Here is a 16,582-nt window from a genome sequence, read left to right as displayed (position 1 = left end):
AAGTATCAGCTGTTCTGATTTTGTTTTAACCAAACTGTTACACTACTTTAAGAGCTGCTCTCTGGGCCTTGGGCAGAGCTTGTTACAGAAAATGCCTTTAAATAAGGTTCCACCTTTTCTTAAAACAAGTAATAGTGCAACATAAACCATTGCACTAACACTAAATTTCCTTTTCTATTATTTTCCAAATGTTTTTAATAAGAATGTATAATTTTCATAATTACAAAATACATAAAAAGCAGGAAAAAAACTCCTGCAAATTAAGAAAATACTGGCCAATTTAAAAGCCTAAACCATTAGCTGGACTATCTGCCACTGAGCCGTGAATGCCAGAAAAGCAGGGACTTTACCTGTTTTATTCACAGCTGTTTTCGCAGGCCCTAACACAAAGCTGGCATGTAGTAGAAATAAAGTTTAATAAATGCACCTGCATTCAAATCAGTGTTAATTTTCAGTCTTATGTACCAGCCTCAATGGACTCTAAGCTGCCTGCCTGAATATGTGCACCCTGATCTTGTATTTTCATTCCTCACAGCAACTTGGTTGAATCAAGTGCATGCAGTAAAGGCTTACTAAAACAGAAGTGAGGTGTGACCTCGAGTTATCATTTTTTTTTTTTTTTTGTGAGATGGAGTCTTGCTCTGTTGTGCCCAGGCTCGAGTGCAGTGGCGTGATCTCGGCTGTAAGCAACCTCCACCTCTTGGGTTCAAGTAATTCTCCTGCCTCAGCATCCTGAGTAGCTGGGATTACAGGCACCTACCACCATGCCCAGCTAATTTTTTGTATTTTTAATAGAGATGGGATTTCACCATGTTGGTCAGGCTGGTGTCAAAGTCCTGACCTCAGGTAATCTGCCTGTCTTGGCCTCCCAAAGTGCTGGGATTACAGGTGTGAGCCATTGCGCCTGGCCCAGTTATCTTCCTTTTAAACCTCAATCCTCTGCATCTCCTACTCCAAGCTATTGATGGCACCCAGCTAAAAGTATGTCCCTCTTGCCTTGCCCTGACTCAGGCCAATGTATCAAGAGAATCCTTGCCCCTCTCCAAAAAAAAAAAAAAATCAGATGATGTTACCATTTCTCCCTCCCCTTGGAAACTACAGAGTATTCTATTCCTGACCATTCAAGGAATATAGCATAATATTCAATAAATGAGGGATTCAGGTGTAACTTTTCTCTAAAGCTTCGTCTCAAATACTGACTTACCTGAAAAGACAAGAATAACTAAACAACATTTCGAGAAAAAGTCTACAAAAATAACTTTATAGCACTTTTTTCCACTATCTAGAGTAGCACTGCCCAATGGAATTTTCTGCAGTGATGGAAATTCTCTGTATCTATGCTACTCAATAAGGTATCCGCTAGTCAGATGTGGCTACTGAGCATCTGAAATGTGGTAATTCATTCTGCAAACAAACTGAATTTTTAATTTTAAATAATTTAAATAGCCACATACGGCTAGGGACTACACTACTAGACAGTGCAAATGTACAGTAAATTATAGCAGGGAGGGAATGGTGCTAGCTTCTTCAAAAGTAGCAGACTAGAGACACAAGTAAAGGGTGTATATTTAAAAGAGTAGAAGGCTGGCTCCTGGCATGGCTTGTTGGAAAAGTAGAGTTTTGGTTTATAAGTAAGAAATTTAAAAGCAGCAGGAAATTTTAGCTTATAAAAGGAGTATATTCAGAGGATGCCTCCTGTCCCTTCCCCACCAAAACAACAGCAAAAAAAAAAATCAATTACTGAGAGTCCATAAAGAGGTAGACAGAAAGTAGTGAAAATTTAGTTTTGGTCCCATAAACATCAACCCAGGTAACATTATGAAACCTGTAAACACAAATTAAACGACAACAACTGCAAATAGCTTGAATAAAAATTACTTTGGTGCTGAAACTGGTTTTCCAAGTGCTCACAAAATGAGTTTTAGAGAGTCTCAATATTTCTAACATGCTTACCACAAAAAAAACATTAACTCTTCTTTTCTGGATTCTTTTGTTTCAAAGCTTGCATCATATAAAGCATAGCGACAATCTTTTTCAGGAAGCATTCCCACAAAATGCTTGAAAGGATCAGTTATGGTTACACCAACATCTCCAACCAAGATCTCTTTGCCTTCTTCTACAATGATGCACTTTTTGTCTGCACTGAGACAAAAAATGACAGCCTTCTTTCTTTTCTTGATTTCTTCTGGTGTGGAGCATTTACGAACTTTCATGTCATAAAAAATACGACATACTTCATCAGCAACTTGCACTCCTGAGGCCTATGGTTAGAAAATACATGAGAAAATGACTTACAATTTTTATTGTGCTAATTGTAAAATACTAACTTCTGCTTATAGATTGGCATATATTTCAAATTTTAAAGGTATATAATCTAATTAAAAAACTAGAAATTTGAGTTGTAATCACTACTAATTTTAGGCATCAAACTTTTTAAAAGATCACAAATATATGCCATTCACCACTATTGCACAGGGTTAAGGAAAGATTCAACTATAGCAGCCTCTCGTACCCTAGAACCTTAGTAGAAGTGTCTCCTAAGGTGCTGGATTATTTTCTTCTTACACAGGTTGCTTAGAGCCTTGACCAGAGGCAGATCATCTTCCCATACTGTATACTGATGATAATTAAAATTCCTTTCATAGTACACAGTATTACTGATGGTCATAGCTGCTAGATTGGAAAATTTTCATCCACACAGCATCTCTTTCTCTAATTAAAAAAAAAAAAGATCAAGAGGTCTTTGCTCTACTCACATTTCAAAATTATGTGATCAATATTCAATATTTGTAACTTGCCATTAAAATTTTACTTAAAAATTCCAAATTTTAAATGAAGACTAAAATAAATTTTAAAATGTCTACTGCTATAATAAAGAGAGTAGCTTTATTTGGGATTATACTGACCAGAAAAGTAACTTTCCACTATGTTATACTTGCTATTCTGAGATAAAGGACAATTAAACAAGATCTTGATAGCACAAGATCTTAAACCAGTTCTTAGTTTTTTTCACCTTGAGGAATGTGCTATTTACATTAACTTTTCTATATCCATAATTTTTTATGCCTCATTAACTACTTTGTTTTGCCTGTTAGCTTTTCTAAAGCAATAATTATAAAGCCCAACAAGAGATGCCCAGGAGGCTCTGGCAGTCGTGGCTGAATGGCACTGGAGGATGATCAGACTAAGGGAGGAAAGCAGACAATCAAATGTGTGGTTGTAGAAGATGTGACTGTAGGCAAAAGCTGCCTCCCCATCAGTTATACAACAAATGCCTTTCCTAAGGAGTATATCCCCAATGTCTTTGGTAACTACAGTGCCCAGACTATCTGTGGATGGCCAAATTATCAGCCTGAACCTGTGGGACACCACTGGCCAAGAGGAGGAGTATGACCAACTGCAAATGTTCTCCTATCCCTAGACCAATATCTTCGTCATTTGTTTTTCCATTGGCAAACCATCCTCTTATGCCAATGAGAGGCATAAGTGGTACCCAGAGGTCTCCCATCATTGCCTCAATGTATCTGTTCTGCTGGTAGGCGCCAAAAGGGACCTGTGGAGTGACCTTGAGACAGTGAAGAAGCTGAAGGAGCAGAGTGCCAATGACACCTCGGCAAAGCCCTTCCCTGGCTAAGCAGGTAGGAGCTGTTAAGTATCTGGAATGTTCAGCCCTGATGCAGGATGGGGTACATGAGAGATGGGGCCTCATTATAATTGCCTAGGCTGGAGCCTAGTGGCTATTGACAGGCACGATCATAGTGCATTACAACCCTGAACTCCTGGAATTGGGCAGTCTTCCTGCCTTGGCCTCCCAGGTAGCAAGGGCTGCAGATGTGTGACAGAGCGCCTGGTTACTTCATTTCTTTTTACTGCTGAATAATATTCCATTGTTTGGATATCCCACATTTTCCTTATCTATTCATCAGTTGATAGACATTTGGGTTGTTTCCATTTTTTGGCTATTAACACTGCTAAGAACACGCATGTACAAGGGTTTGTGTGGACATGTTTTTAATTCTCTTGGGTAGAAAACTAGTAGAATTGTTGGGTCATATGGTCAATTTATGTAAAACCATGCTCTGAGTCAAGAATGGTATCTTTAAGCTGGGCGTAGCAGCTTTGCCTATAGTCTCAGCACTTTGCAGGGAGAGGGCAAGACGATCACTTGAGTGAGTTCAGACCTTTGAGACCAGCGAGGGTACATAGGGAGACCACACCTCTAAAATTTTAATTAAAAAAAGAGAAAAACAAATCATAAACAATAGAATTTAAATACTAAACAACGAGAAAATATTAATGATACCAAAAATTAATGTCAAACATTTAAGAAATAAAAATGCACATAAGATGAAGAAAACGAACAGAATGAGAGAAAACATCCAAAAATCCTACATGGACTTGTTAGAATAAAGAACCCTTAAAACTCAACAATTTATGAAAAGGCAAATACTTCAACTGAAAACAGTTAAAGGATTTAAAAAGACAGTTCTACAAAGATGATGTATAAATGGCCAAAAAGGACATGGAAAAAATGCTCAATGTCAATAGTGATTAGGGAAAAGCACATCAAAACCATAATGAGATACCTCTTCACTTCAAAACCATAATGAGCCACCCACTAGGAGGGTTAAAATTAAAAAGATAGACAATAACAAATATTTGTGGGGCCATGGAGAACCTGGAACCCCCACATGCTACTGTGTAATTATAAAATGGTATAGCTGCTTTGGCAAACAGTTTGGCAGTTCCTCAAAAAGTTAAACATGAAGTTAACACTTGACCTAGGAATTCCACTTTTAGGTATATATACTCAGAAATGAAAACGTGTCCACACCAACACCTGTACACAAATGTTCACAGCAGCATTATTCAAAATAGACCAAAAGTGGAAACAATCCTAAAGTACATTTAGCGATAAATTGATTTTTAAGATGTAGTATATCTATAAAATGGAATATTTCTTGGCCATTAAAAAAATGAGGTACTGATAACACGCTATGACAAGGATGAACCTTGAAAAACATTGTGCTAAGTGAAAGAAGCCAGAAAGAAAAGGCCACCTACTGCATGATTCTATTTATATGAAATGTTCAAACTGGGTAAAATCTATAGACAGATTAGTGGTTTCCAGGGATCGAGAAAAAAAAGGAATGGGGAGTGACTGCTAATGAGTATGGGGTTTCTTTTTGGAGTGATGAAAATGTTCTGGAAGTTGACTGGGGTGATGCATACACAACTGTGAATATACTGAAAAACCACTGAATGGAACTGCATTTTGCAGTATGTGAATTACACCTCAATAAAGTTGTTAACAACAAATACCTCACGTTCTCACTTGTAAGTGGGAACTAACCAATGTGTACACATGGACATAGCATGTGAAATGACAGATAGTGGAGGGCCAGGGGAAGATAAGAAATTAACTAATGGGTAGAATGTATGTTATTTAGGTGATGGATACTCCAAAAGATCTGGCTTCACCACTACAGCATCCGTGTATGTAGCAAAATGACATTGGTACCCCCATAAATTTGTAGAAACAAATAAAAATAAATCTGTTACTTTAAAATGCATGCAAGAATTCTGGGAGAAAGATACACTAAGATCCTAGCATTTACTTAATGTTAAGGTAACTGGGCCATTTCATCATCTCATTCATTAAAGATCTCTAAGTAATATACTCCAATGCCATCTAATCCACACATTCTGTTTATGAATGAACATTCACTCTAATAAAGTGGCAGAAACAGAATTAAGACTAGGAAACTAACTCAAACTACACAATATCACATTCCTACTTTAAAAGAGCACTTTTCTTAAACCTTTTACAGCTTTAGTGGTAGTATATTTTTGATTGTTATAATGTATCTTATGTTAAGCAAGAATCATTTTGCAACAAATAAAATATTCAAAGCAACAAAAACTGAAGAACTAGAAACAGACTCCAACGCCTCTAATGCCCTAGTCCATAATGTTAATTAATAAGTCACATTTGACCCAACAACCAATTTCTAAAAGCATGACGGCAACATTTAAAGCCTTATATTGAATCAACCAATATTTGAATACATCTATCAATATCTAAGCATCTCAAACATTCTAAATTGATGTGTAGATTAAATCAATCATGTCCCAGTAACTGAAAACAAAGTAAATGTGTATTCTGCAATTATAAAACAAATCTCAGCCAAATCTGGCTGTAACTTACAAGCTCTTTAAAAGCCTCAGTAAGGAAGAATTTTGTCTTTTTTTCTATCAGAAATGATGTCTGTGGAGGTTTCTTATATCATTAAGACACTTGTGCTTGAGAAAATTAACACTGAATATTATGAAGGAGAAAGTGGCACAAAAACTGGAAGCAGAAAACTACTTTTGAGACAATTACAAATATTCAGAGAAGCAAGTTTTGAACTACAGTAGTGAGGCTGAAAACAGAAACATTCAAGGACATGTCAAAGTCCAAACAATATGGCTGAATGAGACATGAAAGAGTGGTGTCAGAGAAGCCCCGGGGTTAGTAACTAGACTGCGATATATGAACAGAAAAGGAAATGTGGCACAGTATGACACTTTAACTCTGAAGACTGTACAAGACATCTAGGTGGAGATGACCAGACAGTGGCGGAAATATGGGCATGGATCTTACAGGAAGGCTTTACCTAATACATATCTTGGACTAGCCCACACCATGGGGGCACCAATATTAAGCAGCAAAAGAGAAACCAATCTAGTTTCTCAACACTGAGTATGTAAAAACTGAAAAGAGAAATAAAAACAAAGAAACCAATCAAGGACACTAAAAAGAAGTAATCAGAAAACTAAGAAGAAAAAGTAAGAAGGAAGAAAGCAGCATCTTAGAAGCAACAGAGACTATTTTGAGGAGGAAGGTCATTAACATCCAATTGTGCAGTATTTGAGAGAATGAAACAGACTGCTGGGCTTGGCAACCGGGCCTCTGAACATTTCAACATAATTGGAGGAATGGGACAGCAGTCAACCATAACGGACTGAGGATTCACAGGGAATTGAAGAGGTAAAGACAGAAAACTCAAGACGGTTAACAACGAAGGAAAAAGGGAAGACTGAATGCTACTTCATGAAAGTTGTCTTATGACTGGGGAGATGTAACTGTATTAGATGTTTAAGAACTTGAAGGAACAAGAGAGGAAGAGCCGAAACATTAAAAAAAAATACTGAGTACTTACTACTGCCAGACACTTCTAAATCACAACAATTCTATGAGACAGCTACTATCACTATTTGCATCTTAAAGATGCAAATTTTTCTACTGAGGCATAAGTTGCCCAGGGTCACAGAGGAAATATAGCAGAGCTGGAATTTGAATTCTGGCAAATTTGGCTCCAGAGGAGGTATCTTTTTTTTTTCCGGGGGTGGGGGGGATGGGGGAGGGAATGGAGTTTTGCTCCTGTCACCCAGGATGGAGTGCAACAGCGCCATCTTGGCTCACTGTAACCTCTGCCTCCCGGATTAGAGCAATTCCAGAGTAGATATCACTCACTCAATTAACAATGTCAGAGATCTAAAAGAAGCAGAGATCCAGAGCACAGATGGGAGAGTTAGTCTAAGAAAAAGATATACATTTTTTTTCTCTAAAATAGGGAGGAAGGAAAAATGACAGTTTTGAGGTGGAAGGAAGATATACTGCCAAAAATTGTCTGAAAGATTCTATTTTCTCTGTGAAGTATAAGGCAGGAGAAGTAGGATGGGTCTGAGGCCACTCCTCCAATCTACTACTACTAAGTAACAATTCAGAACAGCTATTACAGGGAGTTCCAAGGGGACAAGAAAAAGGGCTCTGGGGACCTCTAAAAGGTCAGCTAAGGTCAAGGGGTGGGGGTGGCAGGGCAATGTGGCAGAAAGCAGAGGCTGATGGCAGTGTGAAGGAAAGAAGAAACTCTGCATTCTTCCTTAGAGTTTACTCAAGCTCAAGCTTTCAACCAGCTAAGCCAAATGACTTACATGTTCTTCTGACTTCTGCTCTTCTGAGCTTCCAGTCTTTACATTCACTTTCCTATCTCACATCTCCAGTTGTATGTCTCAAAGACATCGGATACATAACATGCCTAAAATAAAAAACAAGCTAGTCCATTTCTAATCAGTCTTCCTTTCTCAGTAGCATCACCACTCTTGTCACATAAGGCTCCAAGCCTAACAGATGTGAACAACTCCTTCTCCATTACCTTACTCTTTGGATTTTTATCTTTCTCTAAGACATTCATCTCATTTCACCCTCAGTCCAAGCTCCCACTGCCTCTTACTGAGACTGTTGTAAATTCTCAACTGGTTGCAGAGGAGGGAGATTAGAATATGTGTATCATACTGTTTTCTCTTTCTGAATGAACAGGAAAGGCTGCATCCCCAGAGTTCCCAGAAAGCTGAGTCAGGGCTATATGACTGAGTTCTGCACAGCCAAGGTGGGCACAGTTACATAAGCCACTCCTAATCCTGGCTTTTTAAAAGTGATCTTTAAATATACTAAATACATACCACTTTCTACATGTGAATCCTCCCTCAATAAATTGGTTTTTTTTTTTTTTCTTTTTTTTTTTTTTTTTTTTTTGAGACGGAGTTTCGTTCTTGTTACCCACGCTGGAGAACAATGGCGTGATCTCGGCTCACCGAAACCTCCGCCTCCTGGGTTCAGGCAATTCTGCCGCAGCCTCCTGAGTAGCTGGGATTACAGGCACGCACCACCATGCCCAGCTAATTTTTTGTACTTTTAGTAGAGATGGGGTTTCACCATGTTGACCAGAATGGTCTCGATCTCTTGACCTCGTGATCCACCCGCCCCAGCCTCCCAAAGTGCTGGGATTCCAGGCATGAGTCACCGCACCTGGCAATAAAATGGTTTTTAAAACATCAAAACTTAAACTTAAAAGTGATCTTAAAGCTCTGTTTTCTCCCACCAAGATGACCTTGGTAGGCATACTTCATGATGGAAGAAGGCTGCCCAACCCTTCTGGACTCCGTGTGACAGAGACAAATCTTTACTGTGTTAAGTCACTAAGATTTTGAATTTGCTATTGCAGTTATAATACAATAAGACTGCCCATACCAAGTACCCATCACGTCTACCCTCCAAATCATCCTCTACATAAACATGAACCTCATCAACATACTTAAAACAGTCCAGTGGCTTTCCATTGAAATGAAGATTAAAAAAATAGCAATTTTTTTTTTTTGAAGATAGGGTTTCACTTCATCACCCAGGCTGGACTGCAGAAGCATGATCATAGCAAACTGCAGCCTTGCACTCTGGGGCTCAAGTGATCCTCCCACCTTGCTTCCTGAGTAGTACTGGGACTATAAGCACATACCACATGCCCAGTTAATTTAAAAAATTTTTTTGTAGAGACAAGGTCCCATTATGTTGTCCAGGCTGGTCTCAAACTTCTGGCCTCAAACTATCCTCCTGCCTTGGCCTCCCAAAGTGTTGAGATTACAGGCATGAGCCACCATGCCCAGCTCAATAATTAATATGCTCCATCTGGCTGTGCCTACCTCTTTAGCCTTATCTTATAGTCCGCACACACTGCAATTTCATTACCCTAGCCTTCCTTCAGTCATCTGTATTTGCCATGCTCCCACCCACTTCAGGGCATTTGCTCACCTTTGCTCATACTATACATTCTGTCTGGAAAGCATGTCCCTATAGTTCTTAGCTAATACTCTTCATATGTCAGATCAATTCTCACTATGCAGAAGAGTCTTCAGTCTTCTGGGTCAAAACCAGTATCACATGGTCCCGTAAGATCACATATCTCTACCACACAGCACCTCCCACCATTTCAATGCTCTGTCTTTAAAATTATGTAATTAATATCATCTCCTTAAAAAGGCTGCAAGTTCTTAAAGACTGTAAGTTCCTTAAGATAAGCTGTGTCTGTCTTATTCATTATTGTGTTACCCTGATAAAAATCAAAGATGAGTCAGATGAATCATTAGTTTGACTAATGGAGAAGATAAAGATAGCATATATAAAGCTTGATAAACTCCCATGGAAGGAAATTTAAAGAAAGTAGCTTAAACAGGAAGACAGGTCATTAGGTAGAGTTTGATGCCGACTTAAAAGCACTCTAAAACAAGGGGACTGAAAGGATGAAAAGACTGTTCCTGAGAAAGAAAACTCAGCAAATACAACATGAAAGGAGGATATGGCAGAAGGAAACTGGAGACTTGCATCGAGTTGAGATGAAAAAGGCCTCCAATAGAAGGCTCAGGAGTTTGGAGACTGGATAGTTTTAAAAAGAATAAGAGAAACAGAGTTTTGCTTTGGGAAAATATATGAAGCTATGCATAAGAGAACAAGAAGCCTATATAGCAATCAGCTACGAATTTATTGTATTTTATGAAATTTCGGAGCAATCTTAGTAATCATCACCTGGAGCTTACTGTAAATACAGACTCTCAGACTCTACCCCAGATATTCTGAATACTAGTAGGCCCAAAGTCAAAGCATTTTTTGGGTGTGCCATGGACTCCTGGCAAAGCCTATGGACCCTTTCTGGAAATAGTGTTTCAAATAAAATAAAATATACAGGATTACAAATTTTTTTTAAAAAGGCAATTATACTGAATCATAGTTTATCTATGATAATAGTTAAGAGTTCCTGTACTAATTTTGGATTATTTGTTATCACAAAACAACAACACGTTGAATTTTAAACAAAAGTGGCTGTAACACCAATACACAGAATCATCTGCTTTACACTATTCATTATTTATTTTACTTAAAAGATCCTTTCCCATCAGACCCATTCTTTTAGTATTTCTGTTTTTGTTCTGTTATTGGGGGTGGGAAGACAGGGTCTTGCTCTGCTGTGCAAGCTGAAGTGCAGTGGCACGATCATAGTTTACTGCAGCCTCGACCTCCTGGGCTTAAGCAATCCTCTTAGCCTCCAGAGTAGCTGGGACTACAGGCACACACTACCACACCTGGCTAATTTTTTATTTTTATTTTTCTTGTAGAAACAGGGTCTTGTTATGTTGCCCAGGCTGGTTTTGAACTCCTGGCCTCAAGTGATCCCCCTGCCTCAGCTTCCCAAAGTGCTGGGATTACAAGAGTGAGCCACCATGCCCAACCCTAGTATTTCTCTAAAATGTTAGGTTATTAGATTTAACTGCTAATTTGTCAAGAAAGCTAAACTTTATTTTTATTTTTAAAAGCAAAATCAAATTTAGTTTTTACTTACAAAATTTTCTAAGAGTTACTGATATTCAAGTACACGGTTTTAACAATAAAGACCATTAAAGGATCCTCTGAACATAAGCACCAAGTTTGCTGCACAAATGGGAAGGAAAATCTTGAGAGCAAAAATAGATTGCTATCATAACAAGAGCTTTGTGATTACCTTAAAAAGATATGTTATCCACAACTGCAGTTTCTCTGTATACCAGTGATCACCGGAGAACAATTGTTCTTAGAGCTCCACCCCCATGTCAAAAGTAGCTGTTAAAAGTATACTTCACTGCATTTTCTCTCTTGACTACCAGTTTTTAACTTGTTCTCAAACCTGTCTGAATCTACTCTGGCAGAGCTTTTGTAAAATAATGGTTCAGAAATTAAATCAATACATCTGAGGCCCTGCCTGACTGCTCAAGAATCACTCAGTGTAAGCTTCTTTAAAAATGATACTACTCACACACAGAAGGAAGTAAATGTGACAAAGAATATGGAACACTGGGTATTTTCAGTTGCAAAGGACAGAACATAACTTAAAATAACGATTCTCTCAATTCTAGCATAAGGATAGTAACCTTTGAAACTTGAGCATTAAATTTTTCTAATTTGATTTTCATAAACAACTGAACAAGTCCAAAAACTAAATGCAATGACAACTTACAGCAGTCCCTCCTAAACCAAAATATTAGAAATGGTGGTCTTTCTCTATACTACTAAACTGAAGGAAGACACCTGACGTTGACTACATCATTAACACCAACTAAACTTTACATAATCCTTATTGTTAATAGAGAAAACAGGATGAAAGCTATTTTAATTACCTCAGAAAATTATTTAAAAAAATATTTTTCTAAGCTAAAGTCTGAAATATTTGAATGTAGGATACTGGAGACAAATACAAATTTTCAAACTGGCAAAAAAGTCATTAACTTCTTTCTCAATCTACCTACTTCTACCAACTTCTCAAAGGAGTTGGGGAGTTAAAAACTGGGTTCCCGATTCTACTTTATTTATACCATGCCTTGCATAAGGGCCAACAGGAACAGAATGATGACAAAGTATTTGGGCTTCTGGCTATTTTAATTGATGCCTCTGGGCAATAATGCTCAGACAACAAATAAAATGAGAGTGACAAGTTCCTCAGCACATTTCTACTTCACAGCAGTGTTCAGGGCCTCACAGGTCCTGTATTAAGACAGGGGAGCTAGGCCAGGTACGGTGGCTCACGCCTGTAATCCCAGCACTTTGGGAGGCCAAGGTGGGTGGATCATGAGGTCAGGAGTTCAAGATGAGCCTGGCCAACAGGCCAACACAGTGAAACCCCATCTCTACTAAAAATACAAAAAATTAGCCGGGCATGGTGGCGCACGCCTGTAGTCCCAGCTACTCGGGAGATTGAGGCAGGAGAATCACTTGAACCCGGGAGGCAGAGGTTGTGTTGAGCTGAGATCGTGTCACTCCAGCCTGGGCAACAGAGCGAGCCTTTGTCTCAAAAAAAAAAAAAAAAAAAAAAAGATGGGGAGCTTGGCTGGGCGCTGTGGCTCAGGTCTATAATCCCAGAACTTTGGGGAGGCTGAGGCAGGCAGACTGCTTGAGGTCCGTAGTTTGAGAGCAGCCTGACCAACATGGTAAAACCCTGTCTCTACTAAAAATACAAATATCAGCCAGGCATGGTGGTGTGTGCCTATAATCCCAGCTACTCACAAGCGTGCAGCAGGACAATCACTTGAACCTGGGGGGCAAAAAGATTGCAGTGAGCCAAGATCATGCCACTGCACTCCAGCCTGGTTGACAGAGAATGACTCAAAAAAAAAAAAAAAAGTAGGTGGAGGTTGAATATATACATCTCCCTACCAAAACTCCACTGAAAGTATAAAAATTGGATTAAAAAGAAAAAGAACATATATCCACCAGGACAAGAAGAGACGAAATAATATGGAAGTTCAAATAAGGAAAAATGAGTGAAATTAGTCCGAGAAGCACCGAGATCCCTAACCTCCCTCCTGAACACCATCCTGCTGCCAGCCCCTTCCCCCTGGAATTCTGGTGTTTATTCTCTGGAGAGGGTAAACAGTAGTTCTTTCTGGACTAGTCATCATACTAGAAAAGAGGATATAGGTGACCATATGTAAATGAGTGCTGACACTCTCCCCACCCCCACCATCACTTTGAAGTCGTAACTTACTAAATCCTTAGTCCCGCTCTTGCAGAGAGTTGTGCCATGCAATAGAACTTTCTGTGATGATACAAATGTTCCTTTTTATTCCCTTCAATTTAGAAGTTTATTTTGCCAAGGTTAAGGACACGCTGATGACATACTCTCAGGAGGTTCTGAGAACATGTGCCCAAGGTGGTTGTGTGACACATTGATTTTACACATTTTAGAAGGGGCAGAAGTTACAAGCAGACATCAATTAATACATGTAAAATATACACTGGTTAAGTCTGAAAAGGTGGGATAACTTCAAACCAGGGCTTCCAGGACATAGGTGAATTCTGTAAACCAAAAGTATCTGAGACAGGTCTCCAACAATTTAGAAATTTATTTTGCCAAGGTTAAGGATATGCCCGAAAGAACAGAACCCAGAAGCACAGAAACAGTCTGTGGCCTATGCCTTTCTCCAAAGATGATTTTGAGGTCTTCAATATTTAAAGGGGAAAGGTGGGTGGAGGAGAAAGAAGGAGGGTATGGTAATCCACACTGTGCAAGAAAAAAGGAACAGGTAGGGAACAAGTACATCATGTACTGGTCTCGTGCTCAGTAAATCAGCACATACATAAGGTGAAAATGTTCCTTTTCTGCATTTCTAATATGGTAACCACTACCAAGTGTGGCTACTGAATACTTGATGTGTGGCTAATAAAGCTGAAAAAATTTTAAATGTTATTTTAAATAGTTTGATATAAAGTAACACATAAAATTAACCCTCTTAATACCAAAGTAGTATGTCTGGAGTAAACAAATTTATTGACTGTATTTCATAGTTTTCTGTCTCAGAAAACAATATATTTAGCTTTATTGATGATCGCTGTCAACAGGAAAATGAGTTATCATGTACACAATGACAGACTAATGCCTCTAATATCAAAACCACTCAAAGAGAAAAAAGAAAAAAAAAAAGGATGCCTCCAAAGGTAAAGACGTCAATTCTAACTTACTACCGTAACTATGGTTAACAATTTCTGAAGGCAAGGGGGAATGTTGGAGGAAATTTAGATGAACTTTTCTTTTAAAGTACATATTCTGAGTGTCATGTTGGAAAGAGTCAAAATAACTAAAATGAAGGATCATCATAAAGTTTGATACAAGAGGGCTTGACTCAGCCAGGGGTGGTGGTACATGCCTATAGTCCCTGCTACCCAGGATGATGGGGGAGGATCACTTGGGCCCAGGAGGTGGAGAATGCAGTGAGCTAAGATCACACCACTGCACTCCAGCCTGGGCAACAGGCCAAGACCCTGTCTTAAAAAAAAAAAGAGGCGGGGGCTTGACTTGAAGCAAACTCCCCATCATCTTAATTCTTACAGATGGCGTAAACGAGGTTTTTTTATTCCTTGAGAAACAAAAGCCTAAGTTATTGGAGAAGAAGTGAAATAATGGATTTAAAATACTGTTTCCATAACAGCAATAAAGATAATTTCATTTTATGTAAGAATACTACACACAGGCTATTTCTGATTTTACAATTAACTGGAATAATTGAGAAAGTCAAATACTGAATATATATATATATATATATTTTAAACTGGTTGTGTTCTTCTCAAAAACAGAATTTGGAACATTTAACCTTAGAAACCTTTTTAAGCAGAGGATAAAGTGTACCACAGGGTTGAATCAGATTTACTAAAATCTTGTAACTTAGGCAAGTCAGCTAACTTTTTTAATCCTCAGCTTCATCATCTGTAAAATGTGAATTATGATACTGCTAACTCAAGAGGATTGATGAAATAAAACAACACACATAAGACCTTCCAGGCACTAAGTGAAGACTCATACATTATTAACCAGAAAATCTGGTTAGAGCTTCTTCGACTCTTTCTAGTTACCAATGTGGTCAATTTTTATTGAAATCTTTGGGTAACAGAATGCTATAGATAAAGAAACCAGACAGCTTAAAACTGATTTGAAACAGTAGTTTCAATTTGTTCTCTGATAATCAAAACTATGAATTAAAAACAAAGCTAACATTTAACGTATATCTCTTCCTTCTCCACATGACTATTAAGTGGTTAAATAGCAAAGACATGCCAACAGCAAAGAGAAGGTAACAGTCCTCTTAACACCGTAAGATTCAATTACACTACCTCCTACCATTCTCCCTAGGCACAACCATCACCTGCAGCTATAAATCAAAATCTGCAATGATGAAACTAGGACCTATGAGGTAAGTCATAGGTTTTGTCCTAAAATATGCCCATTTTCCTGGCATATACAGGCACCCCTTGGAGACACTGCACATTCAATTCCAGACCATAGTAATAAAGCAAGTCACACAAATTTTTTGGTTTCCCAGTGCATATAAAAGTTATGTGTATACTATACTGTAGTCTATCAAGTGTGCAATAGTAAGCTATAACTATTAGCAGTTTTACCTAAGATAGAAAGAATGACTGTTTCAAGGATTTACCAGCATTAGAAAAAGAAAAAAAACTTTATAATATTCTGACTCATCCTTCACTAAGACAAGAAAAATTAAAATATACCTTCCCAGGGAGACCCTCTCTTGGGCAACCTGTTTTCTTGGCATGAGGAAGCTTTCTCTCTCTCCTTTTACTTTCTGCTCCTTAGCCCACAAATATAAATAATTAAACTAAATACACCTCTTCACTGGGGAATTGAATAAAATTCAATAATAATATAGAATTGCTGATGTGCAAATGCCTTATGCTAAGTGAAAAGAAGTCAGACACTTCCACTTTTGTGGCAAAGGTAAAACTACAGGGACAAATAACAGATCCGTTGTTACTGGCAACAGGAGGAGGGATTAATGAGGAATTTTTTGGTGTGAAGGAATTATATATTTTGACTGTGGTTGTACAGTTACACAACTGTGTGTGTGTGTGTATACGCCAAAACTTCCAGAACTTATACTAAAAAGGGTGAATTTCACTTTAATGTATATTATACTAAATGGAAAAATTATAATCCAATTTTTATTTCAAGGTGAAGAATATTTTTAGTATTCTATTTGAGAAACCATGTATTAACCAAACAGGAAACTAAAAGGGAAAAAGTTCTCCTCAGTTTAACAAGTTGCCTTAGTTCTCTCTGGATGGATGGCTAGCATGTCAATGACTATGAAACAGATTTGATATTGCTGGTAAACAGATCTACCTGTTTCCCAGTAAACCTAGTTTTCTAAGCCCTGCCAATTTCTC

The 16,582-nt window shown here is 38.2% G+C and overlaps 1 protein-coding gene across 1 annotated transcript in view; it reads right to left on the bottom strand.

Moving 5' to 3' along the window:
- Window positions 1-16,582, bottom strand: part of DSTN (destrin, actin depolymerizing factor) — a 34,936-nt gene that overhangs the window by 5,503 nt on the left and 12,851 nt on the right. Inside the window, exon 2 of the mRNA XM_078371421.1 lies at window positions 1,954-2,261. Within this exon, the coding sequence (XP_078227547.1) occupies window positions 1,954-2,261 (308 nt within the window). The remainder of the gene's footprint in view (window positions 1-1,953; window positions 2,262-16,582) is intronic.

This window comes from Callithrix jacchus, chromosome 5 (genome assembly GCF_049354715.1).
Source record: "Callithrix jacchus isolate 240 chromosome 5, calJac240_pri, whole genome shotgun sequence".
NCBI classification, from domain to species: domain Eukaryota; kingdom Metazoa; phylum Chordata; class Mammalia; order Primates; family Cebidae; genus Callithrix; species Callithrix jacchus.
Note: the sequence above shows the minus strand (reverse complement) of the source record. Positions and strands in the feature narration are given on the sequence as shown.